The following is a 20,352-nucleotide window of genomic DNA, read 5'->3' on the forward strand; positions in this document are numbered from 1 at the left end:
GACTTGGACTGTAGGGGCAGTGAAGGCCATCCACCCCCAAAAAGCCACTGGGCTACCTCCATGTGGGCTTGTCTTTAGGGCTGACATCTGTGCACAAGTCAGTTTCCACACTTCCCTTTTTCTCTGCACCTCCCCCAACAGCCCAGGTACCTGCTGCCGGGAGAGCAGGATGTGGGCCAGGTGCTTGCCAACCTCTGCGGATCGATGGAGACACACGCCCCAGGGGTTGTCGATGACGTTGGCGACAGTGAGGAGTGAGGCTGGCCAGGTCAGGGCAGCCACGATGCCTGGGGAGGTGGGATATCAGTGATGAAAGCAGTGGGGGGAGGTCCTTCTCGGGAAGTGGTGGGCTGGCCAATGGATGCCCGAGTGAATGTGTGCAGAGTCTTGAACTTGGAACCTGTTAAGTTTTCCAAGTGCTGTCAAACTGCTATTAGAGCAATGAAGAAAACTGACGCTCATGCATTTCTGACTCATGGACTAAATTCCTTCTGTTCAAGCATCGGTCATCAGTGAGATGCCCAAGATGGCCTCAGTTTGTCACCCGACCCTGTATCCTCCCGCTTTGTGTTATAATTCTGCAGGGCCCGGGCCCCTGCCCCTGTCCTGCGCTCCACTCTAGCCTTCGCCATGTGAGTTGCTTAGGCCAATGAGCTATTAGTCGACGTGAAGCTTGAAACGGTTTTGTGCGTTGGGTCCAGGTTCTCACGCACTTCTAGCGCTGGTGTGGGCTAGCCTGCTGATCCCAGGAGGAGGTGAGAGACAAATGGAGCAGGGCTGAGTTGTCCTAGTTGCCCCAGACCAGGCTAGCCCAGATCGGCGGACATTTGGCTGACCCACGGACGCATGAGCAGGCCCACCTGAGATCAGCCAAATGAAGCCTTACGACTTCTCAGCTATTATGAGAAATGATTGCTGTTTTAAGCTACTGAGTTTTGGGGTTGCTTGTCATGCAGCAATAGCTAACTGATACGCCGTGTGACAATGTGATTGGCTGTTTACCGGTTGCCTCCCCACAGAGACCATAAACTTGATAGACAGGAATGCAGTCTTAACCTCTCTGTGTTCCTAAGACCCAGCACGGTGCCCGGCTCACCGGGGGCCTCAGGCACACAAAGATATGCTACTGGTGTGAGTTGGGAGCTGTGGGCCTGCTGCTGGCGGTAGTGGCCGGGTCAGGGGGTGCTTACCAGACAACACTGTGTACTTCAGGGCCTCCTGGGCTACCATGTTCGCGAGACCACTGAGGATGGTCTCCAGGGCATTGCCGAGCTCCATCAGGTACTTGGCCTCCCAAGCCAGGCAGTACTGCTCGCGGCTGCGGGCCAAGGCCGCCCACGGGGCGCTGAAGGTACCTAGGAGAGAACGCAGGTAGGTGGGGGGGGGGGGTCTCTCCTGTCTGTGACAGAGGGTGGCCCACCCCACCTTCCCAGACAGGTGGTGACAGGGGACCGCTTGCCCTTGTGGGGAGGCAGACTCCCCCCCCCCCCCCCCCGCGATGAGCGTCAGCTGTTAGCAGAGCAGACAGAGTGCAGCGCCACCTTGTGAGTCAGCAGGCTGGGGTTCAAGTCCCAATTCTGCATTCAGTAGTAGCTGGGTGACCCCAGGCATAACCACTTTCCTACCCTGAGCCTTACTGCGCTTATCTGTGCAGTAGGAGATGAGTATTTATCTCCTTCTATAAAGTGGGTAGGAATGAAGTCTTCAAACTTCCGTGCACGTGAAGTGCTACTCTGTCTCTCCCTGCAGAAATTCTGGCGTCAGCTGCCGGGGACATACAACAGGAACGTGCACTGCACACGGGGACGAGCAGCTGGCTCTGTGAACCAGTGGCAGGTCATTCAACAAGCTCAGGCTGGGAAACAGTCTGGAAGCTTGGGGCAGAGGTATCTGAGCCCGGCTCTGCCACGATCTTGCTGGGTCAGCCAATGCTTCCGGGCCTCGTTTTTCTCACTTAGGGACGAGTTAATGGGGAGATGTGGACAGCACCACCACAGTGACCAACGTCAAGCAGGAAGTATAATGTCGACTGTCTGCCTCTGTGCCCTCCTTCTGCCCCTAGGATAGTGTCACCTCTCTGCATGACACTGTAGCCCTCTGCCCTCCATGATGTGGCCCCTGCCTCCTTCCCAGTCCCTCCCTCATCAATGCCTCACTTACGCCCTGCCCTTCAGAAACACATTTCACCTTCTCACGGCCTCTGAAATAGGGTGCCACAATTAGTCTGATTTAAATTTTTTTTTAACGTTTATTTATTATTGAGAGACACAGAGCATGAGCAGGGGAGGGGCCGAGAGATGGAGAGACACAGACAGAATCTGAAACAGGCTCCAGGCTCTGAACTGACAGCACAGAGCCCGACATGAGGCTTGAACTCACAGACCGTGAGATCATGACCTGAGCTGAAGTCGGACGCTTAACTGACTGAGCCAGCCAGGTGCCCCCAAATTAGCCTGATTTTATAGCTGAGGAAACCGAGCCATCCAGCCCTCTGGCTGGGCACAGACAGGGACATGCACACATCATGCTGTCACTCTATTCTGGGAGAAGGGAAAGGGGCCCAGGAGGATGCCTGACCAGTCCCCCCGCCCCATGCTTTCCTGCCTGTGGCCCCAGTGACCTTTCCAAAACAGAACTCTCCTCCCACCCCCACACCCCCCGAAACCACCATTTTCTCCCTTCACTCCTACTTGCCCTTGAGCTTGTAGTTCAATCACCTCTTCCACAGGGAGGCTGCGTGGCCCCTCTGGTGGAGCAAATGCCTTTCCGCCGTAAGTTCTCATACGGCCTGCAGTCACACGCTTACTTTTGCGACTGTCTGTGTGAAGCACGTCTCCCACAGCCTGTTTGCCAAGGACCAGATTCTCAAAGCCCAGTGATGTGGCACAGGGTAAAACTCATGAAAACACGACGATGAATGAATGTGCACCATCAGCTTCCCGGAGGCTTTGGGTTCTGGACGTCCGCTACCTGCCCGACTCAGAGGTGTCATCCCTACCTAAGGGCGCCATGCGGACACGAGGACCACCCTGGAGCTGCTCCCTGCTCTGCGGGGACCCTGCCATGGCTCTGCAGCAGCTCAGGGTGGAGAGCAGGGGCGGGGGCGGGGGCGGTGGGGAGAGTGAGGGGGAGGAAGGTAGGCCGTGCCGGGTCACCGGCCTGGGCTCGCACCCGGCTCAGTAGCTTCCTGGTCGCTTGGCTCGCAGCTAGCCAGGCCACCCTTGTGGGCCTCGGCTTCCACATCTGTAAGAATGGATGATACCTTCTGACTTCCGAGTGTCGTGGGGCTCCCGTGAGATGTTGCATGAATAGCATTCGATACATGTAAAGCACTGTATCGCCCCGCGGCCCAGAACACGGGGTGTGGGGCCAGACGGAAAGAAGAGTGGTGAGTCCTGCCCCAGTCCCTGGCTACCCAAGTGGACCCTGAGCAGCCCTTACGAGTGTCAGTTTCCTCATCTATAAAATGGGGGTGACATTGATGCCCACCTCCCCGGCTTGCAGTGAGAGACCAAGAGAGTGAGGCAGGCAACATGCTTGGCTTAGTGCCTGGGTTAGTTCCTGTTCCCTACAAAGTGGTGGTCATTACTGCATATAATCCTATCCAACGAAAGGGTGGGTCAGGAGACACGGGTTTGAATCCTGCATTAGCCACGCCCCTGAGCTCACGTGACCGCCCTGAGTTTTGCCCTCCTGCCAGATCAGGACAGGAAAGGCCCCCACCTCAGAGGGTGGATGTCAGGCTCTCGGGAGGTAACGCATACAAGTTCCCATTGAGAGGGTAAAACGTCTGACTCAGGGTAGGCACAGGCGAAGTGCTCAGCTGACACCAGAGGCCCGCTGTGTGCGGATGGGGCCTGGCGATCACATACCAATGAGACTGGCACCTGGGAAGGCCGCCACACAGAGATGGGGCATTTTCTCACTCGCTTTTTTCTGCGTCACGTAGAAGGACTGTGGCTTCCAGCCTCAGAGCCCAGAGATTTGGAAACTCAGGAGGCTGTCAGCATGGGTCTGGCTGGAATGTTCCAGATTCCCTGGCCCACCCTGCTCCCTCTCTCTCTGTGATGAACTGTTTACGGAGCCTCACACTGGGCACTTGCAACAGAGAGCCAGGCAGTGGGTGGACCATGGTGTTAGTCCTCGATGCCACCCTGGTTGGCCTCTCCCCCAAAACACAGATTCAGATTAGAGCAGCAGAGGGAACTAATGTTTGCGGAAAGTCAATGAGAAACCAGGTGCCTTCCATGTGCTCTGTTTAATTTAAACTTTGTGTCTTGAAAGGCAGAGATAATTTGTTCTACTTCACAAATGAAGCAGCTGAGGCCCAAGAGAGGGTAAGTAACTTGCTTGAAGTCACGCAGTCAAGATGTACTGATCTCGCACCTACTTAAAAGTCCTTTCTACTTGAAGCCATATGCTTCGATCCTTTGCTCTTTCCCACTTGCTCTGAGGATAAATACAAACTCCTTGCCATACCTCACATGCTCCAGCACGATCTGATCCTGCCCACACTCCTGTCTTCTAGCTCCCTGTTCCAGCCATCCCGTGGTCCTTTGTACCTGCTGCCCCTTTACTTAGTGTATACTTCCTGCTCCTTCTTACCCAGTTAACTCCCAGTCCTTAGCCCAAAGTCACTTTCTCCAGGATCCTTTCCCTCATTCCCCAGAAACACTCCTGGTTTCCTCTATTGTGCCATCCATAGAACTTCCCTGTAATTACTGCTCAGTGGTCTTTCTTCCACCCGGGACCGTAAGTTCCACGAGAGCAGAGGCCATGACTGTGCCGCTCACCACTGAATTCCTAGGGCCTAGCTCAGTGTCTGGCAGGTGGTATGAAGATACTCTATAAATATTGCTCAATGGAGGAATTAATAGGTGAATGGGTGGGTGAATGGATGGATGGGTAGATGGATGGTTGGGTGGATGGGTGGATAGATGGATGGATGGATGAATGAATGGGTGGTTGGCTGGATGAACTGATAGACAGTTGGATGGGTAGATAATAGATAAATGCATGGATAGATGTATAGATGGGTGGATACATGGATGAGTGGGTGGAGAGATGAATGAGTGGATAGGTGAGTGGCTGGATGGGTAGGTGGATGGATACATGGATGGAAGGGTGGATGGATGATGGATGGACGATGGATGGGTGGCTAGATAAATGGGTGGGTGGATGAATGGACAGATAACTAGATGGATGATGGACGGATGGGTGTGTGGATGCATCAGTGGATGGGTAGATGGGTGGATGGAAGGGTAGAGATGGTTGAGAAGGTGGATTGTTGGGTAGGTGGATGAAAGGCTGATGGATGGGTGGGTGTGTGGACGATGGATGGATGTGGGTAAGTAGATGGACGGTTGACAGATGGATAGATGGATGGGTGGGTAGGCGGGTGGAAAAATGGAGTGTGGATAGATTGGTGGATAGATGAATGGGTGGATGGACACGGGATGAAGTCATCTCACCTCCTTGAGCCTCGGTTTCCTCCTCTGCAAAATGAGGCTCCCCTCCCCACCCTCTAGAGACATCCACAGGCAAGAGCCTAGGCCGGGGTCTGGCCCACAGCAGCAGTCAGAGTCATTCAACACCCACCTCTCCCCGCTCCACTCCCCCACCCTCATCCTTCTTTGTTTTGGCCCCGGTCCTCACGGTATTTGCCAGACGCCAGCCACCCTGTGATGGCGATGGTGATATGCAGCTGCCTGCCTTCTGTCAGAGGCAGAAATGTGAACTCTTCAATGGCCCCGACACGCTTCTTCATCTTGTATCCTAAAGACGTAGATACAAAAATGAGGATGGGATTAGTGAGAGTGGCTCTCTGTGCTCTCAAACTCACAGTGAGTGCCAACTGTTTGCCTTGCCCCTGGAAACATGTCTCATTTTTTAAATCGTTAAAGGTAGGTGCCATTATTGTCCCCGATTACAGCCAAGGGTCAGAGGCTTCCAAAGGCTGGCCAGCTCTAGTGGCAGAGCTGGGGCTGGAACTCGCTGGCCCATTGTGACTCCGTTGGTTCTATGTGTTTTCTCCTGCCCATGCGTGTCATGGGTGTAATATACGCCTCTCAAAAAACCGGATCAAACTGATGAGGATTCTCAACACGGGGAGGGATGGACCCCACCTGAGGAGTGGAACAGGAATCTCTGTGTGTGACTGGGGGGCTACTGGCACATATGATCTGGAAAACCCACCCAGGAGACACTGGTAATTTCAGGGTATCCTCGTGGCCTCTGAACATGAAGAAGCCCATGTGTTTCCGAGGTGGCCTGCTTGGAAATTTCCTGGATGGAGACCAGCAAGTCCAATCAGACCCTCCTCAGAAAATCTGTAGAGGGGCAGGTGCTCACATCCAGCTCTTTTCTGATCCACGCCAGGCTCCTGGGGCAGGTCTGTGGGAAGCCTGCTATGGGTTCTGGCAGGGTTGGGACCCAGCGTGAGAAAAGCCGTATCCTCCTCCGTCCCTGGGGGAGCCGTCTTGGGTGAGAATCTGGGCATGTTTTGGAACAGCCGGGCGCCCCTGGCTGAAAATCCCCCCTAGGCCACCACCCCTTTGGAGCCTTACCTGTCAGGCCGGCTCCAGCCGCACCAAACAGCGAGGTCAGGACAGCGATGCCAGCCACTGAGCCCAGAGCCGCTGCCCCGGCACTGCCGATGATAGTCGCAGCGCCAGCGGCAACAAGAGGGGCAGCCAGACCCCCGGTGACGCCTGCAAGAACAATCCACGGTTGGTGAAGATGGGAAGATGCGGCCCACTGGGTTCTTCCCCCGTCAGCTGCCCAGTGCCTTCCATGGATGCTTCTAACGCTAATGAATGTGCTTTCTGCTGACAGAGCACCTAGTGAGAGCTGGGGCCACCTCCCAGCTGCCCTCCTTACGCTCTCCTCTCTAGCTTCGAGCCTGGCACCGTCCCTGGCTCCGCACTGGCCCACGTGCCGCCGGCTCAGCCTGGGCTGGCCTTACCGATCACCGTCCCGCCTCCGACAGTTGCCAGGCCTATCAGGAGATAGCGCTTCCATTTCCTCCGGTTTTCCTTCTTCTTCCGGGATGCCTCAGCCGTTCTGGGGGAAAAGAGGTTGGTCGTTAGGGCTGGCTGTGCCTGGGAGCCCGTGAGGCCACCCCGCCCCACTCAGCCCCCAAGACTGGGATTGATGCTGCCATGCAGAGCAAGGTACCAAAGTCACCCTGGGCCCATCGATGGTTTTAAAAAGCTGGAAAGTTTCTACAACCCAGCTGGGAAATCCCAGCGAGTGGGACGTGCTACTTACCCGACCGATCCATCCTAACAGGGTTGCAATTTGAATAACAAAAAGACAAAAAAATAGTAATAATAGCAAGAGCAGCACACAAAAAAATATCTTTGAACAGACGGACCCAGAATGAGTAGCAAATATAATCACAGACTCCGTCACCGCCATCTTCCCATCCCTCCCTGCCCCCCACCATCTGGTCCCAGCTCCCTCGGGAAAGGTCTGCCAGTTGGAGACCTTGGCCTTGGGGCAATAGCTAGAATCAGTCAGACTTGACACTTAAAAACTATCAAGTGGAGCAGAAAGGAGGCACGTGGGGTGAACGGGGTCAGGCGAACGGGAGAATGGCAGCTGTGAGTGTCCCTGAGCCTGGCTCTGGCGTCTGGCGAGCAGCCCTCGCTGCTGTGGGGCAAGAAGGAGGAGGACGAGGGACCAAGGGCAGGTCGGTGAGGTCTTCACGAGCTCGAACTCTGAGCTGACGGTGGAGTTTGGACAGCAACTCAACGTATGGTGTGATAGCAGACGATAATGATAAAGAGGGAAAATGGTTAATATTTACTGAGGAATTCCTTCTCGCTGGCCACTGTGCTTTGTATTTCACGTGGGTTGTCTTATCCTGGAGGCAGGATCATTATTGTCCGAGCTGGGCGCTCAGGATCTGCTATGCCTTCTGGTTCCCTGCCAGCTCACCTCTATAAATTCTTGTCCTACGTCCCTCCTGGGTGTTCAGGACAGCCCTTTGCAGCTACTTCACTACAGGGAGGCGGAAACATGGAAGATAAAAGTCTCCATGCACGGGGCGCCTGGGTGGCTCCGTGGGTCGAGCGTCCAGCTTCAGCTCAGGACGTGATCTCACGGTTCATGAGTTCGAGCCCCATAGAGTTCGGGCTCTGTGCTGTGAGTGCGGAGGCTGCTTCAGATCCTCTGTCCCCCTCTCTCTCCGCCCCTCCCCCACTTGCATTTTTTTTTCTCTCTCTCTCTCTCTGTCAAAAATAATAAACATTAAAAAAAACCATCTCCATGCACACCACAGGTGCTGGTTTCCCAGGGCTGAAATTCATGCTATCAGACGTGGGATGAGACGTGAACGGTGCGCATCTACCCAAGTGGAAGGCAAGGTGGCGACACAGAGTGTGGGTTCTGACATCAGAATTCGACCCTGTGAACTTGACTCTGACCTCTGCGGTGTGGTACTGGAGCACCAGGTTTGATTCTCCCTGCCTGCACTGGCCCTCCCCGCAGAAAGATGACATCCTTGCCCTGTGGAACTGAGGGGCCCCGTGACCCACTTCAGCCACTGAAACGTAGGCAGGAGGGAGGTGTATCACTTGTGGCACAATCCTTAAGAGTCAGTCAGATGAGTATCCTGCTCTGCCCTGAATCAGCAACGTTCCAGATGGAAGTCACTCTGTCACCCCAGACAGTGTGGACTAAAGCCACCGGGGTGTGCAGTGGACAAGTACTGGGAAACAGGACCCACAGCTTTGCTGCTGTAAGCCATTGAGATGGGGCGGTCATTTGTTACTGCAGCAAAACCCAGTCCATCCCGATGGGAGAGCCACTTACTAACTGTGTGACTAAGCACCAGTCTGACTTGCCTCACCCAAGTGGGGATAATAATAGCACTTAATCCCTGGGGGCGTCATGAGGTTAAGTGAGACCATCCACATCCAGTGGCTGGCATATTGTAATGGGTCGGTATGTTTGCTGTTATTATCATTCCTTTTATTACTACAACTTATTCCACACACAAGGCTGGAGATACACTTTGGCCCTTAATTGCTAGCACCATTCCAGGCAAACAGGAAGACTGGGAATGAGCTGCTTTCGGCAGAGTTCAAGGTCTGAGGTGAAATGCAAGCTGCTGAGGACGTGCAATAAGATCGCGCACTGGGACAAGTGGCTGGGTCTGTGAATCAGCGGCATCTCGTTTAACCAACTCGGGCTGGGAAACAGTCTGGAAGTTTGGGGCAGAGGTATTTGAGCCCAGCTCTGCCATGATCTCTCTGGGTCAGCCAATGCTTCTGAGCCTCAATTTTCTCCCTTAGGGACTGGCGATGGGGGGATATGGACAGCACCACCATAGTGATATATACAGTATAACCCCGACTGTCTGCCTCCCTCCCTCCCTGTGTCCTCCCTCTGCCTTGAGGGCAGCGTCACCTTTCCGACATGACACCTGGCCCCTGCCTCCTTTCCAGCTTCACTGCTCATTACTTTCTCACACTCTGCCCTCCAAAAACACACTGCCTACGCCTCAGTCCCTGTGCTCCTGGGACCTCCACGGTTTCACCTTCTCACCTTCCTTTGACTGGCTAAACATTAGTCACCATTCAAGATGACGTCATTCCTCCTCCAGGAAGCCTGCCTGAGCCCTGACTCTGGGGCCCCTAACCCTCTGTCCTCAACATGGAATTCTAGACCATTGTTTTTCAAAGGGTGGGGCTTTGTCTCAACTGCATCACAAGCCCCCAGGGTAGCTGTTAAAAGCACCCAGGGGGGGAGGGGGGGGCGCCTGGGTGGCTTTAAGCATGGCACTTCGGCTCAGGGCATGATCGCACGGTTCATGAGTTCGTGAGCTCGAACCCCGCATCGGGCTGTCTGCAATCAGCACTGTCCCCCCCTCTCTGCCCCTCTCCTGCTTGCACATATTCTTTCTCTCTCTCTTAAAAATAAATAAACGTTAAAAGGAAAAAAGGCACCACTTCCTGGGCCAGAAGCTCTGGGCAGGACGGTGGGAAAGCTGGACCTGGAACAAGCCGTCCAGGGACCCGCTGTATCTTGAGTTGGAGGATTGCACAGATAGGACCTTTCTTGCTCGCCGCCCTCAGCAGCTTGTCCAGGGCTTGGGACCTGGAAGGTGCTCAGAAAACACCTTTCTCGAGCAGAACCTAATCACTCCAACAAGGACTGGACGTAAACATATTGCTGCAGTATCTATCCCCCCGATCACTGCCCACATCTACAAAGCCAGCACGGCATTTTGGCTAAATATTCAGGCAGAGAATAGGCCGATCACCATCAATAATAAAACTTCTGAGATATTCGGACAAATCTGGAATGTTATAAAATTGCATAAATTTCTGCTCCTACATTGTTCCTGCAGTGACATCTGCACATCCATGATACTAGATAATCTTCCCTTTTAGCTGAGTTTATGGAAGGGGAAACCCAGAGCCTAAAGGGAATAAAATAACTAAAAAGTAAATGTGGTTCTTGAAGCTGTTTTATTTCAATGTATGAGTGCTGGTACAATCAAATCAATTTTACAAAGATTAGATGGATGATACACTCTAATCTCTAGTATTCAGCTTTGTATTATTGTTGGAATGTTCATAAAAATTTGCTGGATCAAAGAGAATACAGTATTTTCCCCAGAGTTATTCAGCTAATTCCCTCTCCAATGTTTACCTGAACTAATCTCCTTATTTAAGTCCTCAAACGTTAATAACTGTTTTGTACGTAAAATGAATAGCTTTCCCAATCATCCTTAATTATCACAGCATTTTACCCCTGCAATTAATTCCATTGTGTGAATTTCAACATCTAAAGCACCACAATGTTGGCTCGGAGTTACGTCTACAATGCTTCCTATATTAGGAAGTGGGAATTCAGATCACAACACTAAATCCAAATGGAACCCTGTCCCCATCACTGACTGCCTACGGGTTAGATACCAGGCCAATCTCTGCCATCCTACCTATGGTCCTGGCCACATTCATGCCTCAGGATGCTAGAAATGACCTTGAGTTGGCGTTGCATGTGGGCCTTCCCAGGCCAGAGGCTGAAGCCATAGTGAAGGGCAAGACACCCACACCGCCCGTCTCACGGATCCACAAATAAATGTCGCCCACGGCTATCTCCTCTCCCATGACAGGGTGGTTCTTACCCTTATCACCATCACCACCACCTTCTTCTTGTTTTCTTTTTTGATCACCTTCTCCAGTTCATAGACAGTGAGTATATTTCTGGGAGGTCTGGAGACACTTTCCTAGTAAACACTCAGAAAACCCCATTAAGAATTATCTTTACTGCTTTTTTTCAGAAGGAAGGAAGGAAATGGGGCTTGTCAACCATGAGGTGAGGGATGTACTAAGGGCCGTTCAGAGGGATATGGTAGTTGAGTCTGAGGGCGCCACTGGCCAGTGGTGCAACCTCGGGTGAGGCAGTCAGCCCTCTGACCTTCTGTTTCTTCTTCTGCGAAACCCTCAGGGGCTTGTGTGCCCATCTTGTCCCGCATCTACTAAGGGTTCAGTGAAAGTTAGATGTTGACCATGTCATTCTGATGTGATCAGTATCAGCCTCCAGCAGCACAGCAGCCAACATTTACGGGCACCTACTATGTGCTAGGGCACTGTTCCAAGTTTTTGATATGTAGCCGTTTAATCCTTGCAACAGCCCTATGACGGGGATACTGCCATTACCCCCATGTAGGAGGTGAAGGAAATGAGGCACAGAGAAGGGAGGTCACCAAGCCTGTGGGGGAAGCCTGGATGGCCTCAGGGCTCAGACGGGGACCTGAGAACAGCAATGTGGTACCTTACACCTGAACTAGAGTAGCAAAGGATCGCCTCAGGGTGTCGAGTGATAAGCTCACCTTGCAGAAATGCAAACCTTGGAGCTAAAAGAAACCTGCACAAAATTTGATCCTGTACTTGTATAGGTGAAAAAAAAACTGGTGCTGTTGACCAGAGAGGGAAAGCCACATGCCCAGGGCCACACAGACACTTAACAGAATCATGCTGAGACTAGGCCGAGACTAGGTCTCCTGGCCCAACAGTTGTTAGCTTCCTCTGGGTCTCAGACCCTTCCAGAGCCCACAGGTAGAACCTGAGAGGTCTCTACGGTCCCCAAATTGGAATTAAAAAAATTACACACGTGGAGTATTTTTTGAGGAAAGGGAATATCAGCAATGATGACTGTACTACAGCAAATGATGATGTTTATCAACTATTTACTCCATGCGAAGCCTGCTCAGAGCACGTGTATGAACTCATTTGAGCCCTACGAGAGACCTAGAAGGAGGGTGCTATTATTATCCCCATTTTGCAGAGAAGCAAACTGAAGCCCAGAGAAGTTAAATAATTTCCCCAATGTCACATGCTGAGAAGTGGCCATATTAGAACTTGTTTCACAGGGTCCCTGATCCGGCATTACTAATATTATCAGAACAAATCCTCTGGACAATACGTTTTTTCGGATGATAAGATTTCCAAACAAATAGCTAACAAAAACAAATAGCTCTCCCTTCATCTCAAGGTGTGTATGTGCATGTGTGTGTATGTGTGTGCGTGTGTGGGCGATACATCCAAAGAATCTGGGCGGTGCTTGTGATTATGGGAATTGGCCTGGCTCCGGGTGTTTCTTTACTGACCCAGCTCTGGGAGTCAAAACAAGCCGGTTTTCAGGTTATTTCAACAGATCCAGTTTCCCCCTTTCTCAAGGAACCAACCCCTTCCTGGCAGGAGGGCAGCTCCAGCCCTGAACCTGGCTTCAAAGCTAACTTCCCAGTGGGGTTGAACTGGCTCAACCCGGCTGCTCAAAGATAGCCATGGCGGCCCAGACCAAAAGGACGCTGGAAGACGTGCCTGGTTCAAGGAGCCTGCAATTAGGCTGTGACTGGGATTGGCTTTATTGCTCTGGGATCAGATCCTGCGTGAGGTGTTCCACAAGGAGCTGAGCTCTGGCCAAGTCACCAGGATACTTTCCCTCTGCACACTCCTGACCACACAAAGATAGCAAAGTCGCTCTGCAGCTGGTAGGTATAGGCGGCCGTGGGGGAAGGGAAGGCCTCATATCTACTGAGCACTTGCTCTGTGCCAGCCCCAGGCCAAGCCCTCTACGTGATCCCATTCGTTTTTCACAGTGACCCTGGGAAGACTCTATCCTTACACCCATTCTACAGATAAGAACAGTGTGGTTTAGAGACGCTGGGGGCGGGGGGGGGGGGGGCGGGGAGAGCACCTGCCCAAGGTCAAAAAGCAGCTGGGTGTCAGAGGTAGGATTTTAATCTAGGCCACTCCGGCCCATGGACAAGATGTCATGAGAGCCTGAGGCGGAGCGGGATATTGGGGCCATCAGTGTTAAAGTTATACACTCACAGGCCTCAGGAATAATCCATTCAATCCCCATTTCCTACAATTGAGGACTGGGGCCCCCGAGAGGGGAAGTGACTTGGTAAGGCCACACAGCAAGTCAGGGCTGCACTGGGACTCTCGGTCCAGTGCTCCTTCCACTTCAACGGACCATCTCTTAATGGGGTCATGGGGACAGAAGGGGAACCTCTGTTATCTGAAAAGTGCAAGTTCCTGATTCCTGGCAAGTGGAGCTAGGGTCACAGGGCTCCCTTACTCAGATTCCTCCTCTTTGGTTTCCTTCAGGCTCTCAAGGAACGTCTCTTCAAGGAGATCCAGCTCCCCCACGGGCACTCGGAAGAGGGAGGTCATGTGGCAAATGAGGACTCGGGCCCGTGCATCATAACACCCTCGAAAGAGAGACACAAGGGCAGAGAATCAGTTTGGCCTTTAAGCACAGCGACATTAACAGCGGTGTAACGGATAAAACCCACACCCTAGAAACATCCTACATGCACAACCCCAGGGAAGCGGTCCGTTAAACCACAGGACAGACTCCCAGGCGGAATAGTGTGCAACAATGAAAACCACTGATCGGGAGCAAGATGGTCTTTTTCACCAGTCGAATAAGCAAAGATGAGTTCTTTCCAACCCCAGAGCTGTGAAGAAGGTGGTGAAAACAGGTAGGTGCTCGAGGACATCGCTGCTGGGAGTGTGTGTTGATTTTAACCGCCGAGGGCAGCAATTTGACAATATGGATCAAAAGCTGAGCACAGTGCACACCCCCAAAATCGTAGAGACAGAAAGGAGAATGGCGGCCGGGGGCTAGGAGAGGGGACAAGGGGAGTCAGTGCTGATGGGGACAGACTTTCAGTTTTGCAGGATGAAAAGAGCTCTGGAGATGGATGGACGGTGGTGGGAGCACAACACGGCGAATTGGGGAATGCTACTGAACCGTACAGTTAAAAGTGGGTAAAATACTGAAGTATATGTTACGTGTATTTTGCCGCAATTAACAAAAAGTGGGGGGGAGGAGGTGTGCATCCCCATTGGCCCAGGAATTCCATTTCTGAAACCCTAAATCTTTTTTTTAAGTGTTTATTTTTGAGAGAGAGACAGAGAGAGATAGAGATAGAGACAGAGACAGAGCATGAGGGGGGGAAGGGGCAGAGAGAGAGGGAGAGACACAGAATCTGAAGCAGACTCCAGGCTCTGAGCTGTCAGCACAGAGCCCAATGCGGGGCTCGAACCACGAACATGATCATGACCTGGGCCGAAGTCAGACGTTCAACAGGCTGAGCCACCCAGATGCCCCTCTGAAACTCTAAATCTTAAGAAAACAATCCCAGATGTAGAAAACAGTAAGTGAAGGCCCTACTTTATAAGGTGAGAGTGATAACAATCTGGAGACTTCTAACATCAGGGGGTTAGACAGGTAAACCACAGCATGTCCACCCTGTGGAGAATAAGCCATTAAAAAAAAAAAAAAAGATTCCTAAGAAGTTTGTAAATCTGCAAAAAATGCTTATGTCATGAAAGAAATTTTTAAATGGAGAGATTTCTTGATAATATGGCATCAGGGCCCAACTAAGGGGGAAAAAAAAAACACTGCATAGGAAAAAGGGAGAGAAATAGACCAAATAGGATTTTTTTCCCATCTTTCCAAAATTATCCATAATGAGCTTGGGTTAATTTTCTAATTGGAAAAATTAAGCGACCAAAGGTGGTCTGTCCAAGCTCTATTTATTATAGCCCAGAAGCTTGTAAGAATGCATTAGTATCTGGTTAGTGCAGAGTGGGGGACCTGAGGGTGCCCCATGTCAGAGAGTGACACGGCTCAGCCACCCAAACGAGACCGGGAATACACCCATCCTCCTCCTTCATCCTCACAGCCCAAGGGCCCGGGACCCTTAGTTTATCCAAAAGCAGCTCTAATGTGTCCTTTCTCTGCTTCTCCCCCGCCCCCACCCCATTCCATTGGGAGGGCGGCCTTTTCGACCAGGACAGTCTGGTGGTCCCTGTTCTCTGTAGAGAACCTGGCCGCTCTCCCACATGGTGAGCTTAGCGGGGCAGCAAGGCGCCTCGGGGTGAGGCATGTCAGCACCTCAAGTCCCCAAACTGCCACCATAGTCTCCGGTCATCCGCTGACACTGGGGCTCCCCTCTGCCTCACCCAACTGGCTCCAGACTCTGGTGGGGACCAGAGGGGTGTTACTCAGACCCCTGAGTGCCACTCCCCCCCACCAAGAGATTCTGGTTCCATAGTGGTGGGACAGGCCCCCGGGGCCTGTCCCTGCAGGTACACAGCCAGATTTGAGGACCACTGGCCTGGGGGCCGGGAGTCGGAGGCACAGAGCTGCTGTTACTCCTGACTCTGCTCTCGGGTCTCCCTCCCTCAGTCTCCCACTTGCCCTCCTTGATTCTTCCCCAACCCAGAAACAACTCCATGACTGGAGATGGGACTCCAGTCAGGGGTCTCACTCTGCTTTCTTTTTTCTTTGGTGATAATGAAGAAATTGGTCATGACAGAACCAAATCCAAACCCTAACTTGACCTATGAGACCCCCTGGTCAAAGTCCCTGACCTTGCCTTCTAGAATGTTCTTGCTTCAGGGCCTGTGCACTTGCTGTTTCCACTACCTAAAAAGGCTCATTCCTTAGATCTTCATGTGGGGCGTCTCCCTATTCAGGTTTCTGTTTATTTTTTAATGTTTATTTTTGAGAGAGAGAGAGAGAGAGTGAGCAAGCACGAGTTGGAGAAAGGTAGAGAGAGAGGGAGACACAGAATCTGAAGCAGGTTCCAGGCTCTGAGCTGTCAGCACACAGTGCGGGGCTCGGACCCCACAAACCGTGAGATCATGACCTGAGAGGAAGTCGGACGCTTAACCGACTGAGCCACCCGGGCGGCCCTCAGGTCTCTGTTTAAATCCTCGTGCCCAGAGAGGCCTTCCTGACCATCCCTCCAGCACTCTCCATTCCTTTTCCCTGCATTTCGTTCCGCACAGAGCTTCCTACTGTCTCATACATTCATTTACTTGTTTGTCTCTCCTCCCGAAATATACATGTTATAAGGGTAATCACTGCTCTATCTTTAGTCCTCAGCATAGTGCTTGCCACAAAGAATAAATGTTCAATGAGCAACTTGACAGATCTGGGTAGGGACCCTCTCTGTGTGTCTAACCCTGGGCAAATAGCACGTCCTCATTCAGGTGGAAAACGGAAGTGGTGAGAGTCACCTCACAAAGTTTTGAGGAGAGGACTCCTGGTCCACGAGTGGCCCCTGATGAATGTCACGGAATTAGACTCCTGCGCTGGGTGTCCGCAGTGTGGGCAATCGCATTATACTAAAGTAGTAGTGGCTAGCCTTCAACATGACATAGCCCCCCCCAAAGTCCTGAAGTTTCAGCTTCTGTGGAATAGACCGGCTCCTTCCGTGCACTAGGGCACTCAGAGCGAGCCACGATCCAGTAGCCTTTGCCCTGCTGTCCTGGACTGCCTCCTTAGACAAGCAACTGTGTACGTGCTGGGGAACAGACACGTCGTGGCTTGGGATCACTAGGTCAGTTAAAGCCTCACACAGGAGCTCCTCACTTTCTCAAAGGATCAAAGACAACTGCACCCAGGTGATAGTCGAGCTGTGGAAATTCGGCCAGCCTTGGCCATGGGGATTAATGGCCGGCAACCATAATTACCTGCTAATTCATACTCCACTGGTTAAGCCAGCAGTGATTCAGCTTCTGCAATATATGTTACCAGATGCACAGGAGATTAACCTCCCAAGATATTCTCAGGCATGGGGTTCTGGAACGTCAGCCTCCTGTAAGGGTCACTGGGGGCCAGGCTGCAGGATTTGGGGCTGAGGTTCTTTCAAGGCAGGTGGTGGGCAGTTGGGGAGAGGCAGGAGCCTCCGGCAACCTTGACACTGGGGTTTTCTGGTCTCTGCGGCCAACTTGCCGGGTGGCCTGAGTTCACTGCCCAAGGGCCCGACTCTCCTGCTGTGGAGCTCAGGTCAAATGCCTGGGCCTTGTTCCTGGTTTTTCTTGTTGCCCTACCCCGACATCCAGTCCCACCAGTGCCATCAGCTGCACCTCCACAATCTATCCTGAGTCTGACCCTGGCACCCGATTCCCACCACCGCCGCCTGCCACTGCCCCTGTGACCGCCTTCCCTCTTCAACTACCAGCCATCACGCAGGTACTCATCTTTCACTCTTGCCAGCACTATACTTGCCACACAGCAGCCAGAAGGGCAAAGTCATACGGCAGATTGCGCTCTCCCCAACTAAAAATTCTCCCAGTGCACTCAGAATAAAATCCACACTTCCTCCCCTGGTCCGCAAGGCTGTACGTTAGCTGGCCCCTAGCCACCCTCCCTCTCCCGCATCACTTTCCACTGATTCCTGTGTCATGCACCAGTATCTGGCCCAACAGGAAGGCAAGCTCTTTCCCACCCCAGGGCCTTTGCGCTTGCTTTTCTAACTCGAAAGCTCCTCTCCCGGAGCTCTGCCAGGCTGGTCCCTTCTCATCACTCGGGTTGCAAATATCACCTCCTTAGAGAAGCCATCAGCCTCTAAAGTACAGCAGCCCACTTCTGGTCATGCTGTCCCCACCCCCGGTTCCCACCACTGTTGGATCCGTGGATAGAGTTATTGTCCGGCTCTCCCCACCAGAGAGTCAGGCCCACGAGGGCAGAAACCTTGTGTTTGTTCCTTGTCTCCCAGTGCCCTGGACGATGCTCGGCAATTAGTAAGACGTGTTGGCTCATTAACTAACTGAAGCTCTCCCTTGTCTGCCAGGACTCTCTGACATGCCCACTCTTTTCTGCTTCCTACCTCCAGCCGAGACTTATTCCCTATTTCCAGGACCATCTGAGTCCTGCTTCCCCAGGAGACAAGGAGACAGCGGCTTTACTGGGTAAGGCCTCTCTCCTCCTGTGGGTAGGGTCATCTCTTACAGTGATGAATTACTCTCGAATGTCAAAGTCTTCACAGCGCCTAGCATACTCTCTCTTGGACCTGTTTATCACTCAGTTCCTTCCTTAAGTGTTGCCTCCTCTGAGAAGTCCTCCCTGACTCTACTGCTTTCTATCCCTTTATCAGGAGGTATTTTCTTATCACCATTTAAAGCTAAATTTTTAGTTTTATTTATTTATCTTTTCATTTTTAAGTTTATTTATTTATTTTGAGAGATGTGGGAGCAGAGAGAGAGGGAGAGAGAGAGAGAATCCCAAGCAGGCTCCACACCATCAATGCAGAGCCAGGCATGGGGTTCGAACCCACGAACCGTGAGATCATGACCTGAGCTGAAATCAAGAGTTGGAGGCTTAACCAACTGAGCCACTCAGGTACCCCCTGTCTATTTATTATTTATTTAAAAAAATTTTTTTTAACATTTATTTATTTTTGAGACAGAGACAGAGCATGAGTGGGGATGGGGCAGAGAGAGAGGGAGACACAGAATCTGAAACAGGCTCCAGGCTCTGAGCGGTCAGCACAGAGCCCGACGCGGGGCTTGAACTCACGGACCGTGAGATCATGACCTGAGCCGAAGTTGGACTCTTAACCGACCAAGCCACCCAGGCGCCCCTATTTATTTTTTAATGTGCATTTAGTTTGAGAGAAAGAGAGCGCATGCAAGTGTGGGAGGGGTGGAGACAGAGAGAGAATCCCAAGCAGGCTCCACACTGTCAGCATGGAGCCTGACACGGGGCCCAAACCCACAAACCGTGAGATCATGACGTGAGCTGAGATCAAGAGTTGGACGCTCACCGACTAAGCCACCCGGCGCCCCTAAAACTTTTCAATTTGCCTCCTAGTCTATCGTTTTTGTCTCTCCTTCTAGGAAATAAGCTACAAATTCATTGTACATTCCTAGCACCTAGCTCTGTGCCTAAAACCAAGCAGATGTGTAATTATCTTTGTAAGAGTGAAGAATGGAGTATTTGTAGGAATGAACGAACGAGCGAACGAACGGATCTCAGTTGGGAGAGGTCCAAAATAGGGGAGGATAATTATGCTGGAAGAGATTCGTATCCCCTTCTGGCAGAAACACCCTGCGGTTAATAATCATATTCATACTGGAAGCCTCACGTATGCACTGCTCACTCGAAACCACAGTTGGTGCTGCCCTCCACATGCACTGATTCCCTGAACCCTCACAGCCACTACAGGAGGCAGCTGCTATGGTATCTCCATTTAATCAAAGAGGAAACAGAGGCACAGAGAGCTTGGTCGCTTGCCCCGGGTCGCCCAGCTGGTGAGTGGTGAAGCGGGCGGTCTGGCTGCAGAGGCTGTGCCCTTGTCCTGGCCCAGAACACAGGAGCCACAGCTGAGACAGCAAAACACGGTCTTGACGCACCTCCCAAGCTGACACATGGCTTTTGGCTTCCGCTCCTCCCTCCTGGCCTCCCCTCGAATCTGTGTCAGGCTTTGATCTTCCCCAGCCTGCCTGGCAGTGGGCAGTGGGACCCTACGACCGCCCCGGCTGCTCCTGTCCCAGTCCAGCGCCTGGGCTGGCACTTCTGGAAACCCACCCAAAGGACTAAGGCCAGAGAAGCTGGTCTCCTGAGGTCCCTTCCAGCTCAGAGATCTAAGGGTCAGCCCCAGGGTACCTGTCCCCACCACCACCGTCCCCCTACCCTCTCTGGGAGGAACCTGCAAAAGTCCAAGGTCAGATGGGCTTGGAGCAGCCCCAGGGCAGCCTCTGCACCCCCACCTCTCGGGACCTCAGGAGACGGGAATCTCCAAGTCAGTGAGCATGTGAATCCAGATGTGGTGACGTGCGGTCTTGAGACCCACAATGGGAGGTCACAGGGGAGCTGGTGAAAATTCACATTCCCAGGCCCCACGTGCAGGTCTGGCATGGGGCTCAGGAATCTGCACCTTTAACAAGCTCCTCAGGCGATCCTGGAGCGGGTGGTCCCCACTATGAGAAACACAGTAGGGGGCGTCCTGGTCTGAGAAGGTCTGGGCACCCTGATGCCCAGAGGCAGGGGCATGACCAAGATGGCCCCTTGTGCTACCTGGGCGGG

The 20,352-nt window shown here is 52.5% G+C and overlaps 1 protein-coding gene across 5 annotated transcripts in view; it reads right to left on the reverse strand.

The window, feature by feature from the left end:
- Window positions 1–20,352, reverse strand: part of TMCO4 (transmembrane and coiled-coil domains 4) — an 85,858-nt gene that overhangs the window by 44,054 nt on the left and 21,452 nt on the right. For 4 of the 5 annotated variants that reach the window (XM_053208149.1, XM_027060227.2, XM_027060229.2 and 1 more), the window contains exons 5-10: window positions 13,603–13,735; window positions 6,965–7,062; window positions 6,567–6,710; window positions 5,656–5,775; window positions 1,191–1,355; window positions 151–287 (exon numbers count right to left, since the gene is read on the reverse strand). In XM_053208149.1, the coding sequence (XP_053064124.1) occupies window positions 151–287; window positions 1,191–1,355; window positions 5,656–5,775; window positions 6,567–6,710; window positions 6,965–7,062; window positions 13,603–13,735 (797 nt within the window). Of the gene's footprint in view, window positions 1–150; window positions 288–1,190; window positions 1,356–2,313; window positions 4,450–5,655; window positions 5,776–6,566; window positions 6,711–6,964; window positions 7,063–13,602; window positions 13,736–20,352 lie in introns of those variants that run through there. The other variant, XM_053208146.1, reaches the window with a different exon arrangement.

Source organism: Acinonyx jubatus, chromosome C1 (assembly GCF_027475565.1).
Source record: "Acinonyx jubatus isolate Ajub_Pintada_27869175 chromosome C1, VMU_Ajub_asm_v1.0, whole genome shotgun sequence".
In the NCBI taxonomy this organism is placed as follows: domain Eukaryota; kingdom Metazoa; phylum Chordata; class Mammalia; order Carnivora; family Felidae; genus Acinonyx; species Acinonyx jubatus.